Here is a 21,140-nt window from a genome sequence, read left to right on the forward strand (position 1 = left end):
AACACATTATAATAATAAAAAAAAAAATGTCTAATAAAATAATCGCTTAATTTTTCAGTCCCAATAAAAAATATATAATAAAATAATTGTTTCCTTTTTCAGATCCTTCAATCCATTTTTTACTATGTACAAGTGCATAATACACATTACGAAAAATTGGTCCCCATTTTAAGTGAAATTTTCTGGAACCAATTATCCTCGGATAGCAAGGAACCCCTGCACTGCCTTTATTCCTGTAACCCACCTTCCATGCTGTTTTAAGATCTGTCCATGAGGATCTTTTGGGCACACAGATGGACCAGAAATCTAAACTGCGCTGCAGAAGGTATTTTTGGAAATCCACTTTCTTTCTGCTTGGACTGCCAGTTTCTGATAAGTTTCATAATAAATATGCCACTGTTGACTGATTACAGTGAATTCTTTTAACCATTTCATGCATAGAATATCCCTCTGCATTCAATGCAGCAGCAATACTTTTACTGCATGGTGTTAATTGTGAAAACTTAGCCATTGCAATACTACAGAATACTGGGCTCATTGCATATGCACTATATTTATACTGCCACTAGAATGATGCAATCATGTATGGCTTGTGATATCATCTAAGAGCACTTGCTAGAGACGAATGATGCAATAGGATCAGGGCTCCCACTCACAAATTTTAAAAAAACTTAGATTGCAACTTAAATAAACCCAAAAAAAACCTAGTTTTCATCATATAGTATAGCAACACAAATAAGACAAAACTTACCATGCAAAAATATCTTTTATTTAATTGTAATCAGAATTTTCATCCCATTCAGTTCCCTCCACATTTATTTTTTGAAGTTCTTTCATTTTTTTCAAACGTTCTTCGTATCTTTTATGACAAGTTCCTTGTATGACTTCTTTTACCAATTCTGATTTAGGTTTCCATGTATAGCAATTTTGATTAGATCTATTTATCGCCTGTTTTGCCATTAGTCGATTTTTCACAGTTTCTGGTTTAAGGGAGTTTGTGGCTTTTGTTTTTATATGGTTTACTTGGGAGAAGATTCTTTCTACGCTTGCCGAAGAGTGAGGTAAAATAGTTAGACTGGTCATAGAGTTAGATAAAATCTCATATTTAGAATTATTAAAGCCATCTTTTACATTACGTAACAGATACCAAAACTCAGGGATGGTTTTGTAAGAGAAATCTAAATCTTGATTTAAACGAAATGATCTCCATTCATCATCTAGAAGATCTAGTTTGTCTTCAGAAACGAGGTGAGGGAACTGCATTGCTAAATGGAAAATTGAGGATGGCGAATTGGCACGATCATGTATCACTGCTTGGTCAAGAACATTGAGACTAGCGATAATTCCATCATCATTTAGAGGAAATCTTTTTCTGATTTCCATACAAAGTTCAACAAGAAATTTTAAACAATCATTTTTAAACCTGCTTTCACTGTCACCAAGTGGTGTTGAATTTAATAAGGCCGTACAACGGCCTCCCAAATATATTTTATTTAGAGGCTTATGATTTATTGCATTGCTTGGATCAATTTCAACCAGCTTGTACGAAGTAATGACTTCTTCTTTTATGAAAAAACTAAGAATATTTTTATACTCAATTGAAACCATTGAATGAAGTAAGTGCAATCTGAAATGCTCAGATTGAAATTCAATATTCAGGCAGTTTATTTTCTCCAGTACATATCCTAAAAACAACAACATATGCTTAGTTCCTTTGGTGATCATAGTATTGTAAATATTCCCTCCACCATCGATTTTGTCAATTTTTGATTGAGACTGAAAATAAAGAACTAACGCATCCCACTGCTCAATAATAATTTTTATTACATTGCGACGGGATAACCAACGTGTTTGTGCTAATTTGGGGATTTTATGCTTAGCAGTATCTACAACATCTTGAATCATTTTGAACTTGTTTAATCTTTTACTACTACGGGAAAAATAACAAGAGATATCTTTTATAAATGTTTCTAGATATGATGGAAGTACCTTGACTGAATGACTAGCACATAATGCAAAAGAATGGCAAACACATCCCATTATAAATACTGATGGTATATCCTTTTTTAGCAATGACTGGAACCCACTCTTAGTACCCATCATAGTGGCACAATTATCACTTCCAAAGCCAACGAGATGACTTACTTGAATGTTTTTTTCTATGAAAAGATCTTTTACAGCTTGATAAAGCCCTTCTGAAGTGCCATTTTCGACACAAACAGTGTCAAGTAACACATCTACAACATCAAGTTTTTGAATATCAAAATATCTAACAACAACAGCTAGAACTTGAGATAAAGATAAATCTGTACTTTCATCTATTATCATTGAAAACTTGTTGTTTCTGCATATGTTAGAAATGTATATTTTTTCATGATAGGTTATGCCATCTTGTATAAGATAAGAGACTTTAGTCGCCTTCATCTGAACTTGTTTTGCAATATTGCTATCGTGAAATGCTTTCTTACATGCTTCTATAAGGTGATCACATTGCGCAAATGGAATATTATGCTCAGAAATGAGTGCAGCGATTGTTAACTCTGCCTTTGCTACTTCTTCATTCTCCGTAGGTTTACGTTTTGTGAAGAATGTGTCTAATGTTGAACTTGTCTTAGCAATATTTGCACTTTTTTTATGTTTAACTGTATTTTTATGCGCTAGTAACATCGATTTATTGGCATTCTTTAATTTCATTTCACAACAAATACAGTAAGACGCACCTTTTTCATTACTGTCTTCTTTCAACCAATCCTTTAATTCCGGATCTTCTAGCCATTAATTTCTAAAATGTTGAGTATATCACCGTTTACTCATCTTTCTCTGTGGGGAACAAGTTTCAGACATTGTGGGCAATTTGTGGGTATGGCTAATTAGCAGTTATCTTATTTAAAATGTTCTATAAAATAAAAAATAAATCACTAATCCATTAACATAAAATAGAAATAATCACTACAATTTAAATTTATTATATCACTGTATGTAGTACACACATAAATGTAAAAATCATACCAAATAATGCAATAATACCACGAACGATCACGAAAGACTGTGCAGTAAAGACCGCCTTCCGCCTGCTCAATAGGCTGCGCATACATGTTAGTAACACGAACATGTATGAACATGTAAGCGTAATTTCATAGTGTAGAACCCTGCAAAAACTCTGAAATCCTTTTACATTTGTAGTATTTTGTACAAGCACTTGAGATATTACAAATTATGATCAGTATTGTTAGAATATAAAATTAAGAAAATTGTAAACTGTTATTAAATGTATTAAATTTTATTGTATTTACAAGAAATAAAAATAGATTTTGACTTAAAATTAAAAATTACCGAAAAAACCCAGATAATGAGATATTTTTGTGAAAAAAACCTATCAACCCAGATGACAATCAAAAAACCCAGATCTGGGTGGAAAAACCCAGGAGTGGGAGCCCTGAATAGGATAATGCTATTACAAAATATATATGATATATTTCCAAAGAAATTCGGTGAATTTTGCAAGTGATGCAATTTTTTTGAGCACCACTGTATTATGCCTCTGCAAGTGTATGTGTGCATGGGTCGATTTGCATGTTGAAGGCTGAAAACAATTATTCCTTTGCCTGAGATTGGCTATCTGCAACCCTAACTGAAGATGCATTTAAAAAATCATCCCAGTCTCCAACGTAATTCAAAACACCTATTCTTTCAAAAAGAATACTTGATGCAATGTGAAAGATTTCAGAGTGTGAAATTGCCAGCATTGCATCAAGAAACACTTCATGTTTCTTAAATCATTAATGATAATTAACTTTTACCATGATTATTAGTACCAGAAGCTAAAGCACTCTGGTGCTCCAAAAATGCAAATACAAAAGATATAGTGTGCATGATAAACAGAAAATACTTACTTGATGAGATCCAACAGGATCTGTCAACAGCATGTCTCCAAATATTTTTCGGCAATACATAGCCATTTTAGCTTGTTGTTTAGGTCTAAAAGAGTATATTTTTCATAAAATTAGTATCAACTACTCAGACATAAAATATCAATATAAAATACTGCTGAGTATTTTATATCAATAATGTAAGATTCCAAAAGTATTACTCTAAATTGAATATATTGATAAAAATATTTAATTACTTCTATAACAAAAAGGAACAATGATTATAATATTTTAATCATAATGTTCATTGTGTCATAAATATTTCAAATAAAAATATATAAATGAAGAAAAAATGAAAGGGACTTACGAGCAGTGATTCTCAAATGAGAGTATTACAGGATAAACAGACGTCTTAAATGCACAATCAGCAATTGCTTCAAGTACTTCCTAAAACAAAATGTGACAAAGTTATAAATATTATAACTGTTATAAATATCACTGCTTTTATTCAAATTTCATATTCTTCGTGCATATAATAGATAGTTAACACCTTTGGAAAAAATTTCAAAATATATCAAATCAAGTCATTAGATATGTTGAGGATTAATAATGTTTACGAGAAGGTGTATTTTATACACCTTCTCGTAAACATCTCTTATTCTGAGCCCACATTATATATATATATATATTGAATGAAATATGAAATATATATATCGAATGAATGTTATTAAGTCAAAAACAAGATGAAGATTGAGCGACATACATTTCAAAAATAATTTGTGAGTTGCAACATCTAAGATTCTCTCAAATATAATATCGAAAATTTGGTAAAAAAAATTGTAGCCCCAAAATCTCACTATAATTTGGTCAATACAAATATTTTTTCCTAAATTTTTCATCTACAATTTTAAATTTAAAAAAGAATTATATAATTTTATCGCTTTTATTGCAATCTTACATACGAGGTGTGACAATAAAGTTTTGAGAATAATTTTGTTTCTGTCGAAGTGGCCACACTGTAAACTGTTACGTCCTCCTGAACAAGCCTCTACCTGCATGCAAAGGGTAAATGTTGTCAGCCATTTCAGTCATTGTACAAGTTGGTTTGTGTAAAGACGTGTTCCAGTTCCGCGTTATGTGAAAAATGGAACACAATTTAGAGCAGAGTTGTGATAAAATTTTTGGTGAAAAGTGGCGACTCATCAACGGATATTTATGAAAAGTTGACCGAATTTATGGAAATGATACCATATCGAAACCACAGATTTTCAATTGGGCAAAACAGTTTCAAGAAGGACGTGAATCCGTTGAAGATGCTAAGCGTTCGGGGTGTCTTTCCACAACTCAACATGATGAAAACATTGTTGGTGTGCATGATCTTGTTCGAAGTGATAGGCAGTTAACCACAAGAATGATTGCCGAAAAACTAAACATTAATCAGGAAAGTGTTAAGATTAATTTTGACTAAAAATTTGTTGACGAGGAAAGTGTGGCAAAGCTGGTACTGAAAAACCTCTCTAATGAGCAGAAAGAAATTTGGTTGGGACATTCTAAAGAGATGTTGGAAAGCATTGAAGATGTTCCAGATTTGCTTTCTCGTGTGATTACAGAGGATGAAAGCTGGATATTTGCTTATGACCCCGTATGCAAATACAAAGGCAAAGTCAACAATGGAAGGGAGCTTCCTCGCCAAGACCCAAAAAAGCAAGAATGTTTAAGTCGAAAGTGAAAACCATGTTAATTTGCTTTTTTGATTGAAAAGGAGTCGTCCACAAAGAGTTGGTTCCAACTAATGAAACTGTCAATTGACAATTTTACCTTCAAATTTTGGAAAGGCTTCACAGCGAGTCAACCAGGTTCGACCTGATATTGCTTCATCATGAATTTTGCATCGTGACAATGCTCCCGCACTTTCTGCCATTGTAGTGAAAGTTTTTAACTTCAAAATCGATCACAATGTTGCAGCACCCTTCCGTATTCACCTGATTTGTCTCCTTATGACTTCTTTTCATTTCCTCAACTAAAAGGAGTCATGAAAGCAACACATTTTCAGTCAGTTTCTGAAATTCAGAGTAATGTAATGTGGGTATTAAAACAGATACCAGAAAGTGAGTACAAGCAATGTTACGATCAATGGATACTACGCTGGAATGTATGTGTACAGTCTGACGGGGACTACTTTAAAGGAATGGCCTCACAACTGTACAATTTTCAAAATAAAATTTTTAAATGAATTATTCTCAAAAGTTTGTCATACCTCGTATTGGAGGCCCTTTTTGTTTTGTTTTTTTATGGTCCTCCAAGGCTCCCAGAAGTTTGCCGGCAGGCAAAAATGAAACAGGAAAATAATTAATAATTTATTACACTACACAAGTTTACAATTTGATAAAGAATGCGTCATATTTTATTTATTTACAGATCCATTTAACATTTAATTATGGAAATTGGTAGAAAATTAGTTAGGACTGTGGTTCATACAGTCGTGCCCTGAAAGTCTCGCAAGGACCCGCAGCCAATAAAGGGTTGCCCATTTAGTGTTTACCTGGGATAACTGTATAGTGCTACAGGTCAAGTGGCACTGGGGGGGTTTCCTCCAACACTGCAATATAGCTTTGAGATGCAATACAAACTTTGTAAAGGTCAGACAGTGTGTGGGATTGTGCAGTCTACATCATGCTGAGTTGGTTTATGTTGGTCTTGTTCATCTGGACACAGCCTACGGGACTGTGGTGGTTCCTGCAGAACCCCACAATTCCCTAATTGACATCTGCAAACATGGGAGGTGGGCCAGGAGGTATAGATTAAAGATCTCTAGCTGGGTGAACCCTGGCATCACCTGAGCTTTCCAGGGAGGGCCCTAAAAAAAAAAAGGGGGAGTTTATGTTGGAAAAGAGTACAGGGATGACAAGTTATGGATAATAGGTGAAAGCAAAGATGGCAGATGAGAAGAAGACTTCCACCAGGAAATTGGAAGATAAAGGGACAGGGGAGCATCCCTAAGAAGGCAACCGACCTTCCATGGGGGGAGTGTGTTAAGAGGAGTAAAAGTATTTAGAATGGTAGGACTCTCCAGGTGAAATGCTTTGAAAGGAGCTGGGAATGAGATTAAGTCATAGGAACATGTGGATGTGTTATTGTTAAGGGCAGCTCCTAGAATGTTAGTTCAAATCCACCTCATGTCACTGAAATTTTATAGACTATAAAAATGGGCCAGACATGTTGTGTAAGGTTTGTGTAGTTAGTGCGTATTGTGTTGTTTGTGCTGGTCGCTTGGTTACCCAGGAGCAGCAATCACCTGGAAAACTGCTTCTGAGTCCACACTATGGGAAGGTGGTCTGGCTCCAGTAAATAGGACACTAAGGGTCTCAGTTTATGAGACCAAAAAAAAAAAAAAGAAAGAGAAAAAAGAAAGAGGAATTTAAAAAACAAAAGAAACTAAAAAAAGGGGAAGAATTAAAAAAAAAAGAAAGAAAAAAGGAAAAGAAAAGGGAATTAAAAAAAAACAAACAAACAATAGAATTTGAAATTCTTAACCCTTCACTTCACCACACAACTGTCTTCATAAAGTATTTATACAATACATTCTTCTTAATAAAAATTATTAGTTGTCTACTTGATTTTTACAAAATACTGGACCTATACAAAGCCATTCGTTAGTTAGTTAGTTATTTGGTTTTTAGGAGCATTAGCAACTAAGGCCATATTGCTCCGGGATATGCGGTGGTCATTCCCTGACCTTTCCACATCCTCCGTATTTGGTGGCGACGGGCTCGAACCCCGGTCTAATCAAGAAGCCTGTGCTATGCACTGCTGCTCCTTCCCACCTGGCTACGGAGGTGCCTGCAAAGCCATTCGTGTCAGTAAAAATTTTCAATGCTTAAACACCTGATTGGCAAACACATGAAGTGCATTTAGATTAAAGGGAGTTTCAATAAGTTTAGTCTAAGTTTAGTGAGAAATTGTTCCCACAGTAGTTTCAAATTCTGTCCTATGTCCAAATATTGTGGACAGTCACACAAAACATGGATCCAACTCTCAGCCTCTCCACAAAAACAGAGAACTGTATTGCTCAGGCCAAATTTATACAGTTTATCATTTAACGAACCATGTCCTGTAAAATATAAGAGCTGAACATGCTCACAGAGAACCACTTATTTGTCCTTATGTCCTTAAATAAGAAACCCAAGCAATAAATTTCTTAGTCACTAATCCTGCTTTGGATGTATTCCATCTGTCCTGCCATTTGTTTGCTAACTCATTCCAACATCTTTGTTTCTCTCTCTTAGCATCTTGTTGTGTGTCAATCTCAATCCCCATAAATGTAGTTGGAATCTGTTTAGAGATATGAAAACATAGCCCTTGAAATACTAAGAAAAAGTGCAATGGTAACACTACAGCTAATACCTGCAAAGCAGCCATTGATACTGTTTGACAAACATGTAGAATAGCCAACAGCAATGTCCTTTGCAGTGACATGAGTTTTAGTTTAAATTTAACAATTAATGCCCTATGGTACCATGCACCAGCAGCATAGGTAACCATAGGGAGGAAGACTGCAGAATAGTATAACTTCAAGGTTTTTCTTGACAATCCCCACTCTGCTCTTGATACCTAAAAATAGCTGCAGTGAACTTCTTAACTTTACTAGATAAATAAGATGTGCAGAGAAATTTAGCTTGTAATCAATTGTCACTCCTAAATACTTCACTTCAGTTACAAGAGGAAGTTGAGTCCCATTAATTTTAATTTCAAGAGGTCTGTTTAGATCTAATTTAGTCTTAAAAATAATCATCTTAGTTTTAGAAGAACTAATGGTAAGCTTGTTCTGAAGAGTCCACTTATACAGATCCTTTAATACACGGTCAGCAGAAGACTCTAAAGCCCTTTGGGAATTGCCTTCAATTAAAATAGCTAAATCATCAGTAATAAGTCTAGTCCTACCAAACATTTTTGCTAACCATTCCTATAATACCATATTCCACATTAATAGTCCCAAAATCGAGCCTTCAGAACATCCTTGAGAAACCTTCCGCTCTACACAGAAATTTTGACTTGATGTCATAGTTGTTGTTGAGTTTAATGATACATAGGCTGCTGGGGCCATATTGTGTCTTTCTAATGGTGAAAATGAAACAATAACTATATTTTATGATATATTCCTATCCGATTTAGGAAAGAAAATAGTTCCTTTTTATTAGGATCATCTCCCAGAATCTGCATTAAATTTATTGATGACTGCGTATTAGAAATTGACTTAAAGGTGTCTAAGCGGATAGTTTGAAAGTGGGGACAGTCCACTAGCAAATGGCGAATGGTCAGTTGAACTTGGAATGATGTGCATTGGGGAGTGCTGTCATTAGTTAATAGATACAGGTGAGTGAGGTGAGTATGCCCAATCCTAAGCCTTCCTAAAATTGTTTCTTCTCATCTATTTTTCCGGAAACTGGAGAGCCACAGCTTTGGTTCTGGTTTTATTTGGTATAGTTTGTTTCCTGGATAACCTCTCCAGATCAGTGACCATGTTATCATTACAAAAGCATGTTACAATGATATTGTAACATGCTTTACGGATGATATGTTTGAAATCAGAATATGGAACTTGACAATTCTGTAAAATAGAGGTATCTGGTTGTGTGGCTGCAAGATCTGCTCTTTCATTTCCTGCTATACCAGAATGCCCTGGTATCCATCAGAATGTCACAGTTTGGTTTAACTCATTACACACAAGTAATTTAGAATGGATTTGTTTGATAACAGGGTGAGAGGAGGTGGTATTACTATTTATGGCAGAGACAGCACTGAGCAAGTCAGTGTATATTAAGGCAGATGAAATTAGAAGTTTAGTAATGTGATCTAGAGCCAAGTTAATAGCATAAAGCTCAGCAGTGAAGATACTGCATTCTACAGGTAATGAGACAGAAGTGGTGAATGACAGGAAGATTGCCGCAGCATCTATTTGGGTCTCAGTTTGTGATCCATCTGTATAGATCTTACAGGCCTGTGAATTAGAAGCAGAGTGAGTTTCACGTAACTGTGCAATACTGAAGGGAAACAAGGTGTTTTTTCCCCACTGTTTGAAATAGTAATCGTAAATTGCAGGGATATTTGTCCACAGTGGATCAGGCGGTGTTAGGTCCTGATATGTATTGCCAATTTCAATATTCCATGTTTGAGTTAGTTCTTTAAGTCTAAGTGCAGCAGGTCTGTTTTCATTTGGTTTACTATTGTAAAATGAGTCCCATTCGGTATTGTACAGACATCACCAATTCGGGTGAGAGGGAAGACTGTGGATTTTTGCGGCATACATCAAAAGCAATGTTTTCCTCCGCAGATGTAAGGGAGGGTCGTGGGCTTCAATGTAAAGGCTCTGAACTGGGGAAGTTCTGAAAGCCCCTAGAGAAACTCTCAGAGCACTGTGCTGGATCGTGTTCAATTGCTGTAAAATAGTTTTCCTAGCAGAGTCATACACTGGGGAGCCATAGTCAAAACAGAACCTGATGAGAGCTCGACAAAGATGGATCAGGGTATGTCAATCAGCGCCCCATGACATAGATGACACACACCAGAGGCTATTCAATTTCTTCAAGCAGATGGTCCGAAGATAGGTCACATGTGCTTGAAAGTTTAGTGTCCTATCTAGCACCAGACCAAGAAAACGGGCAGTGTGAGCAAGAGGTATTGGCATGTTATTGATCTTTAGCTCAGGATCAGGATGAAGTGATCATAGTTTGCAGAAGTGAGTAGCGGTGGATTTCTGTTCAGCAAGACGATATCCATTGCATAAGGTCCAGGCTTCTATTTTGAATAGAGCAATTTGTAACTGTCTTTCGATAGTATTCATACTTTGTGATTGGCAGGATATAGTGAGGTCATCCGCATACATATAAATTTGAATGGTTTTTGGATGATCTTCCAATATTTTGTTGACCCGAATCACAAATAGGGTAGCACTCAGTATTGAACCCTGTGGGACACCCTCTTCTTGCATGTGAGATGCTGACAGCACGTTTTGATATCGGACTTGAAAGGTGCGTAATTTTAAAAAGTTCTGTATGATTTGAGGAAGATAGCCTCTCAGCCCCAACTGATGCATATATTTAATAATGCCATGACACCAGGTGGTATCGAATACTTTGTGAATATCTAGGTTGACCATCACTAGGTGCTGTTTCATGATGAAGGCATTTCGTATGTTGCATTCAGGTTTTACAAGTAAATCTAGGGTAGATCTGTTTTTACGGAAGCCATATTGGTGATCAGAAAGAAGATTCTGAGAATCTGGAAACCAGGTGAGCCTCTTATGCATCATCCTTCCTTTCAAATATTTTGCCTAAACAGCTTGTTAATGATATCAGTCTGTAGTTCTGGACCAGAGTGGGATCTTTGCCTGGTTTTGGAATAGCACAGATATAGGAATGCCGCCAGGACAGAGGATAAGTATTTTCTGAAAAGGTACGGTTATAGAATAGTAATAATATGCCAAGGTCAGCTTCCTATAGATGCCGCAGCATACTGTAGTGAATACCATCTGGTCCTGCTGCACTATTTGACGATTTGCTTAAGCATTCCTTGAGCTCAACTAGAGTAAAAGGCTGGTTATAAGGAAGTGAGAGTCTAGTTTGAAAATTTAATTTTTGACATTCTTCATTAGCTTTAATGTGTTGAAAGGATGTTACATAAGAGGACGAGGCGGAAATGTTATAAAAAGGCTCTGATAGTGCATTTGCAATATCAGTAGGGAAAGATAATTCCTGCCAATTCCATTGTTTTATTGGTGATTGCAGCGGTAGAAATTTCCCATTGAGTGCTTGTATTTTTTTCCAAATAATTCGAGTGTCAGTATTTTTGTTAATGGATGAGGCGAAGTTAATCCAGGATTCATGTTTTGCTTTTTTTCTAATTTGTCTCGCTTTAGCTCTGAGTTTTTTGTAAACAATTAGGTTGGCGGTAGTTGGGAATTTAAGAAAGTGGTTCCAAACTCAGTTTTTATCACACTTTGCTTTGGGGCATTCTTCATTCCACCACTGATTTTGGTGTATACTTTTGCGCTGGTTAGATTTTGGAATGGAAATTTCTGCTGCAGATAACACATGGCTGGTAATGTGGTCAATTACGTCACCAAGATTCTGTTGCTGTACATATTGCTTTTCAAGTATGACACAACTGGAATAGGTTTTCCAGTCTGCTTTTTGGAAGTTCCAAGAAGTACGGCCTTTAGGGCATGACACACGACCTGTGTTTGAATTCAACTGATGATAGCGAAATGGTCACTGTGGAATGGATCATTTAGCACTAACCATGCCATGCTTGGAAAAACAGATGCTGAACAGATGGATAGGTCTATGGTGGATGTAGCACCAGCAGGTAGTTGAACATGAGTTGGAGAGCCAGAATTTAAAAGAGTCAGGTTATGGCTATCAGGAATGTTTCGATTAATTTGCCTCTACTATCCATGGTGGAGGATCCCCACAATGGGTGGTGACCATTGAAATCACTAAGTAAACAGAAGGGAGATGGAAGTTGTGTAATAAGACTGTCCAGTCCAGTCTGGGAGGAAGGATAATTCGGTGATATATAAATGGATGAAAGTGATAACGATATTCCCATTGCTATCCGGACTGCTACAACTTCTGAGGAGGTTTGTAGTTGGAGATGTCTTGAGGGAATTGTAGATTTCACAAGTATAGCTACCCCACACGAGCAGGAGAGTTAGAAACCCTGTCTCGCCTAAACATAGTATAATTTTTGAATTTGACAAAAGCGTGTGGTGATAAAAACGTTTCCTGTAAGCACACACCTACTGCATTAGTTTGAGTTAATAAATCACTGAGGTTGTCTATATTACTGCGTAATCCTCTACAGTTCCATTGTAGGAATTTATTCATTGGTTGGATTTGTTTGAGGAAGATTGATCTGACTGCTTTTTTCTGAGAAGGTTTCTGTCTGCTTGGTTTTGGTTTTTCATTTCTGGGAAAGATTGGGCATCCTGTATCCATGATATCACTAGCATGTAACTCTAGTACTGTGTCGTCATCCTCTGATTGAACATCAGTTTCCATGTTGCTATTTCATGGCTTCACCTTTTTCGGATTTTCAACGGTAGTTGATTTTGTTGTTTTGGGCAAGGTTGAGATAGCATCAGTTGGGATGCTGATTGGCGTACTGCTGGTTTCGTTGACTGTAGGTTTCTTATTGCATGATAACACAGTTTTGGCCCAGGTGGCAAAGGAAATGCTCGGTTCTATGGACACATCTGTTTGAGTTGCAGCTGAGCGGCTGGTTCTGGTGACAGATGCGTATGATCGGCTAGGTGTGGTTAGTAGCACTTGCTTTCTTGCTTCAGGGAAAGTGACTTTATGTTCCATTTTATATTTCTGGATTTTTTTGCCTGTTTTCCAAAGGTCACATGCTTTGGAAAATTCAGGGTGGTTTTCCTTACAGTTTGGACAAATAGGAGTGGAAGCTGTACAGTCTTCTTGAGAATGCTCCTTGGAACCACAAAGAGGTTCCAAGAGAGGTTAACACTCAGGGCTTTGATGTCATAGGAACAGAGTGCCCTGTGTAAAAGTGGAGGTTGCTACTGGGCTACAGTCCTACACCAGAAAGACCAGCTGCAGCCAGTGTCAGCATACAATGGCAAGTCATCAAGAAAAGAACAGTATGGTGTCAGCAATGGTGGAGTTGGGGAGCAACTGCTAGGCAAACTAAAGTTACAACATTACGTACATTCCATTAGTTGCACACCTATCATTAGCATTAGCATTAGCATTTGTACTAATGCTAATGCTAACATCAAAGGCAGATATTGTTGGGATATCAGAGACGTGGTGTCACACAGATATAAGGGATGCAGAACTGCAATTTGGGGAGTACAACGTCTGCAGAAAGGATAGACAGGATAGGAAGGGGGGAGGGGTTATGCTATTAGTTAAGAAACACATAAAAACCAAGAAAGTGAAGCCAGTCGACATCGCTGGACAGTGCAGTGTTGAGTCAGTTTGGTGTGACATAAGCATTGGGAGATCAAAATTGAGAGTAGGAGTGTGCTATAGGCCTAATGACTCTGATGAGTATAATAAGGAACTGTACAGGGAAATAGAGTGGGCCAGTAAATCAGAGAGTCTTATAATGGGAGATTTTAATTTCCCAGATACTGACTGGAATTTGGGGGCTGGTTACTCACGCTCTGGCAGGGCTTTTGTGGATTTATTGGATGATTGTTTTCTACATCAGCATGTTCGGGAGGCAACTAGAGGGAGTAATACTCTTGATTTGATTATCAGCAGTGATTCTTCACTGCTGATAATCAAATCAAGAATAAGCAGATAAATTTATAAGCAGATGCATTAAGAATATGCAGATAAATGAACCACTAGGTGGCAGTGATCACAGTGTGCTGAAGTGGGATTTACTCAAACAGGTAACTACCATTAGGGGTAAAGGGAAGGGTTATTGCTTCCGTAAAGGCGACTACGATGGACTGAGACAGTATTTAAATTCTATACAGTGGGACCAACTGATGATGTTACCAACAGCAAATTCAAAATGAGAAGCATTCAAAGAACTTATCTTGGAAGCTACTAGGCTTTACATACCAACTAAGAAATATTGTTCAAGGTTTAGACCAAAATGGATGTCAGATGAACTAATGAGGCATATGGCAGAGAAGAAAAATGCATGGGATATTTACAAATTAACACATGACACAGAAGCCTATGATAGATACAAGTTGATATGCAACCAAGTTACAAAGGAGGTTAGGCAGGCGAAGGCAGATTACGAGAAATCCTTGGCAAGGGATGCAAAGAAAAACAGCAAAGAGTTCTTTACTTATGTAAACTCTAGAAGGAAGGGGATGAATCAAATTGGTCCACTTGATATTGATGGGTCAACTGTTGATGATCCTGCTCAGGTAGCTAACAAACTAAATGAATATTTTGCATCGACATTCACACATGAGGAGTTATTCAGCAAGGGGAATGCCAGAAGTGTATTCAACTCTAGGAGTAAGCTACAGAATCTTGAAATAACTGGGAGTAAAGTGGAGGAGAAACTGTTGAAGATAAACACAAGAAAGGCACCCGGGGTGGATGGGATCTATCCAGTTATATTAAAGGAGGCAGCAAAGGAAGTAAGCAAACCCTTAGCCATAATTATGAGAGCTTCCTTGGACTCAGGGGAGGTACCCATAGACTGGAAATGTGCAAATGTGACCCCAATTCACAAAGGAGGATCAAAGGCTGACACAAGTAATTATAGACCTGTGAGCTTAACTTCTGTTCCAGGAAAATTAATGGAGGCACTGGTTAAAGAAGTACTGCAGGATCATTTAGACAAGACTTCAGTTATAGCTCAGACACAGCATGGTTTTGTTAAGGGGAAGTCTTGCCTGACCAACTTGATTGGATACTATGATGCAGTCACAAAAAGAACTGGATGCAGGGAATAACTTTGATATTATATACTTGGATCTTAGAAAGGCTTTTGATACTGTTGCACATGGAAGACTGCTACACAAATTGGAGCAGTGTGACATTGGAGGCAAATTGCTGCTATGGATAAAGGGGTGGTTGAGGGGGGAGAAGACAGAGAGTGGTAATCAATGGACACTGCTCATCGTGGACTAATGTTATTAGTGGAGTCCCTCGGGGCTCAGTGTTGGGTCCATTATTGTTTTCTGTATTTATAAATGATATTGATGATGGTATATCAAGCTTAATGTCCAAGTTTGCAGACGATACAAAGGTTGGCAGGGTTGTCAAGGACACTACTGACACTATGCTGCTGCAACAGGATCTGGAAAGGTTGAGCAGATGGGCTGAGAGGTGGCAAATGAAATTTAACATTGACAAATGTAAAGTACTACACATGGGAAACAGCAACCCCAGAGCAACGTATCAACTCTGTGGTACTACACTGACAGTGGTAGAGAATGAAAGGGACTTGGGGGTGGTTGTGCAGGCAGATATGAAGTTCTCTGAGCAGTGCAGACGGCCGCAAGAGTAGCTCATGGAGTATTGTCAATGATATACAGGAATTTTTCCAGCAGGGATAAGGTTGATTTGATTTTGATTTGATTTGATTTGAATTTTATTGGCGCATTAGCATCTAAGGCTATAATGCGCCAAGACCAGCAGGGATAAGGAGGTGATTATTCCATTGTATAAGGCAATGGTCAGGCCACACCTAGAGTACTGTATACAGGTCTGGAGGCCTCATTTCAAGAAGGATGTAGAGCTGCTGGAACGAGTACAGAGAAGGGCAACAAGATTAGTGAATGGAACAAAGGGGTGCTCTTACGAAGAAAGGCTTAAGTTTTGCAAATTACAGTGTCTGGAGACTAGGCACCAGCGAGGTGATCTGATAGAGGTGTATAAAGCCTTGAATGGTTTAAGCATGCTCAATGCTGATGGGATTCTTCCTCTAGCTCAGAAAAATCACCCGAGAGGGCATAAATTCAAATTGAGGAAAGACAGATGTAGGATAGACGTGTGGAAATTTGCCTTTAGCCAGCGGGTGGTTGGTTGGTGGAACAGACTTCCATCCCTTGTGCTGGAGGTTGATAGCCTAAATAAGTTTAAGGCTCAGCTGGACAGGTATTTTGAACGAACAGAGGGGTGAAGTGGAAGTGGGTTTTTTTTTTTTTTTTTTGGCTGATGCTGCATAAGCTTGCTTTCTTGCATCAAATGCCTCTACTAATGGTAATGCTAAAGTCAATGGCAAGTCATCTGGGCTACAGTCCTACACCAGAAAGACCAGCTGCAGCCAGTGTCAGCATACAATGGCAAGTCATCAAGAAAAGAACAGTAAGGTGTCAGCAATGGTGGAGTTGGGGAGCAACTGCTATGCAAACTAAAGTTACAACATTACGTACATTCCATTAGTTGCACACCTATCGTACTACATGTGCACAAGACTTTTTTTTTATATATATTTATAAATTACATATATTCAGTCAAAATAAATAAAACTGCAGAAAGATAAATTACACATATTCAGTCAAAATAAATTAAGTAGAAAACTGCAGTGCTACTACACTGCAGTTTTCTACTTTATTTATTTATATAGTTATATTATTTGAAGTTATACTATACACCATTCAATAATTCACAAATAATTTTTAAATAACATGCTTTTGTATCTTCTAACATTACAACAAATGTTTTAAAAAACAAAAAAACTGTCATAAATAAATTAAGACATAACTTTCTGATAATGATAGTTATGATAACTTATTATAACTTAACATGATAACTTATTTTACAATAAATTTTAGAGAAAAGAAGAGAATTCAATTTACCGACATTTCTGCTGTTTACTGATTATGAAAAAGCATATGACAATGTAAACCGGGAAAAACTTTAGCAGATTCTACGTGAATAAAATATCCCAACTCAACTCTGGAAAGCGATGCAAAGCCTATATAAAAACTCAAAAGTCTGTATAAAATATTCTAATGGCCAACTATCAGACCCAATTAACATCATAAAGGGGTCAAACAAGGATGTCGACTCTCACCAAATTTATTTAATATCTACATCAATAAAATTCTTAAAGAATGGAAACAAACAATTAACAACGGAATACAGTTGAACAACAGGAATAAAATTCAAACTATATTATATGCTGATGATCAACTTACAATTGCAAAATCCGAAGATGAACTACAGATAGCAGCAAATGAACTGAATAAAATAGGTACAAAGTACGAGATGAAAATCTCCACCTCAAAAACAAAATCAATGGGATTATGTGGTAAAAACACACAAAGAGTCAAAATTGTTATTGATAATAAAATAACAGAACAAATATCTGACTTCACCTATTTGGGAAATTTAATATCAAATGAAGGGAAAGACATCCACACTAAACTACAAAAATATAATAAAATGAATGGAACGATTAAACGCCAAATGACAACTGAAACATAATTACGACTGCACAACGTTACTTCAAAACCAGCCCTCTTCTACAGCTGTGAGACTTGGGTCATAAATAAGAAAGATGCCAACAAACTAGAAGCAGCACAAATGAGATTTTAAGACCATTATTAGGCTTTACAAGACTAGACCACCAAAGAAATTTAGATATCCACGAGAAATTAAAAGTAGATAACATAGTAAATTACATAAAACGGTATCAGGAAAAATGGATCAGCCACATAGAAAGAATGAACCCAAACCAGATCCCAAAATTAGCCTTTAACTACAAACCTACAGGCAAGAGAAATGTTGGTTGACCAAGACAACAATGGCAAGATCAAGACCACCTCCAAGAGCTACAGCAGAACAGGTCTTAAAAGATCTAAGCTGGACCAAGTTCATGATGATGATGATAACTTATTTTCCTGCTATTTTTGCAATCATTATTTGCCCACACAATGGCAAGATCAAGACCACCTCCAAGAGCTACAGTGGAACAGGTCTTAAAAGATCTAAGCTGGACCAAGTTCATGATGATAACTTATTTTCCTGCTATTTTTGCAATCATTATTTGCCCTGCTTCAACCCAGATCTTTCCTTTTATTTACAAAAATTTCTTCTCTAATAACTGCACCTTAATATTTGTCCTATTGATTTTAGTCTATTTAATTTTTATATCTCTATCCTATGTACTTTTATTCAAGCACACAACTATGATTTTTATTTCACCATGGCATCTGCAATCTGTTCTATCTTCCCTTACTTTATTTCTGCTGCTTCAAGCTTCCTTATTGTCTTTCTTTCCTGGGAACATTGGTTTCTGATACAAAGACTCGTATTACACCTTATTTCACATAAACCTCTTCCTAATTTATTGACAACATATTCTGCATATTAAATTCCATTTATTAGCTCTTGGTCAGGAATCCATACAATACAGAGTCAACATAAAGACAAACAGGCCAATGGTCTCAGGTTTGTCCAGAGGCATAATCGACAAAGTGACAGACCGACATAGTCTTGTCAAGATGCACCACCTATAATGATCAGAATTATGCTGACAATATCAAGCAAGCCCAGGGACAATCAATGAAGCAGCTATAGGAGTTTTCAAGAGAGAAGAACATAAGCTTAAAGTATAATAAAACTAATAGTAATAATAATAAAATAATGACAAATATTGTAATAATAAAGTACATACAGTTGACATGAAATGACTAAAACAATTCTCCAGATGGTTAACATTGTTAATAAATTAAATGTAGTTGTAGTTCAGGATACATTAAACTGGAAATAAATGTTATGCAGAAGGTAAGCAACCACACAAATGGCTAAACATTTGTGTGGTCACTTATTATTATTATTAGCCATACGGTACAAGAAAGCCTGAGGCTTATGCTAGAAAGGAATCACCAAGAAAGAGAAGAATGATGATATCCAGCTCAGGACCCTGGGTGTGCCAAGTCCATACTCACCAGATGTAAGCCCCTGGAGTCATTCCCGAATTTCTGGGCAATCAATGGCAGAGTACAATTTGGCAATGAATGAGAGATTGTTGGACTAAATTGAAGAGAGAAATCAGAATAGTTAAGACAGTCAACCAGGAAAGACTGGAAAGAAACAGGTTCATAGCTGGATTTAAAAAATGTCCATCTGAGAAACCAATATTCAAGAGAAGAGTTTTTTTGAGATTTGCATTGGCCACACCAGCCCAGACAGGAAAAGCATAAAGAATTTTTGGCTTGATCATTTTGGAGAAGAATTGGATAATACAGGCAGAGTGTATGTGTTGTAGAGTTTTGTTTTGCTGACCAAATGGCTTTTGTGAGTTGTTTTGACAGATAATTTAAATGAGTGGAGAAGATAAATTTGGAGTCATAGAAAATTCCAATATCCTTATGGCCAGGTACAGTAGATGTTCTTTCTATGCAAAATTTGGAGCTGACTAGATTTTGAGGAGTTGAGTGAAAGATTAAAAGAGATGAGATATGACAAGAATTCTTGGAGAGTATTACAGATAAACTTGTGTACTGATAGATGATTGAATTGAATCTGAGGTGGCAATGATTTGAACATCATCAGCATAAGAAATTACATGATTATGATGATAGGAAAAGTTGGAGGATTGCAAAGAAAATTATTGCCAATAGCGTCCCGCCCTGGGGTGATTCCAGAAAAGCATATAGAATGATAAGATTTATTACTGAAGTTTGCTACAAGAACCCTTTCATTCAAGAGGTTGGTAAAGAAATTTAATAGATTTCCATTGATGAGGTAAAACTGTTGGAGGAGATTCAGCAGAGAGTTTATTGAGACAGCATCAAATGCAGAGCTAATATCAGAGTAAATTATATCAATTTGATTTTTAGAGTTAAGGGCATTTAGAATGATTACGTTTGTTGAGTAAGTTGGGCAAAGTGGACTTGCCATTAATTCCATAGTGAATCTGATTATTATGTATTGGGAAAAATTGTTTCCAATTCTTGAAAGCATAGATCTTTCCAGTAGCTTTAGGACAGAGGATGAAATTGATATTGGCCTAATGTCCTTGTAGCTTTTAATGCTTTTGAATTTTGGCAGTGGGAAGATTTTGTAATGAGCCCATTCAGATGGGGAAAAGTTATCGTAGGACAGTTCACTAAACTATCCCAGGAGTACAGGCTTAGGAGATCCAGACTAATGTCTTGAATTCAAATGTTTGAGGTTAAAAGAGCTCTTTTTAGACAGGATTCTTATCAGATTGAGATAGTATGTTAAAGGACAAACGAAAGTAGTAGTAGTAAATTTCTGCACATCTATTCTACAACTGTCTTTCCTCAATTTGAATTTATGCCCCCTCAGGATCGTAATCTGAACAAGCAGAAGAATCCCATCAAAATTCAGCATGCTCAACCCATTCAAGGCCTTATACACCTCAATCAGATCACCTCACAGGTATCTAGTCTCTAGTACTAAGCCTTTCTTGGTAAGAGGACCCCTTCATTCCCCTCACCAATCTTTCTGCCCTTCTCTATACATGCTCAAGCAACTACTTCCTTCCTAAAATGAGGCCTCCAGACTTGTATGCAATACTCAAGGCATGGCCTGACCACTGCCTTATACAAAGGGATAATCACCTCCTTTTCCCTACTAGCAGAATCCTTCATATCTGACTGCACAATTACTCCCAGATCTTTTTCATTTTTTACCACCCTAAGCACAGTGCTGCACAGTTGGTACATTTCTCTGGGGTTATTTCTATCCATATGCAGTACTTTGCATTTGTCAATATTAAACTTCAGTTGCCACTTCTCAGCCTATCTGCTCAAATTTTCTAGATTCTGTGGCAGTAGCACACTGCCATTACTGT

General features: G+C 36.8%; 1 protein-coding gene across 3 annotated transcripts in view; it reads right to left on the reverse strand.

Annotated features, from left to right (window-relative positions):
* Positions 1-21,140, reverse strand: part of LOC150088410 (1-phosphatidylinositol 4,5-bisphosphate phosphodiesterase classes I and II-like) — a 1,046,313-nt gene that overhangs the window by 575,935 nt on the left and 449,238 nt on the right. For all 3 annotated transcript variants that reach the window (XM_090369498.1, XM_090369497.1, XM_090369499.1), the window contains exons 11-12: positions 4,237-4,316; positions 3,894-3,978 (exon numbers count right to left, since the gene is read on the reverse strand). In XM_090369498.1, coding sequence (XP_090225624.1) covers positions 3,894-3,978; positions 4,237-4,316 — 165 coding nt within the window. The remainder of the gene's footprint in view (positions 1-3,893; positions 3,979-4,236; positions 4,317-21,140) is intronic.

This window comes from Mastigoproctus giganteus, chromosome 3 (genome assembly GCF_048544385.1).
Source record: "Mastigoproctus giganteus isolate SK-2022 chromosome 3, ASM4854438v1, whole genome shotgun sequence".
Classification (NCBI taxonomy): Eukaryota; Metazoa; Arthropoda; class Arachnida; order Uropygi; family Thelyphonidae; genus Mastigoproctus; species Mastigoproctus giganteus.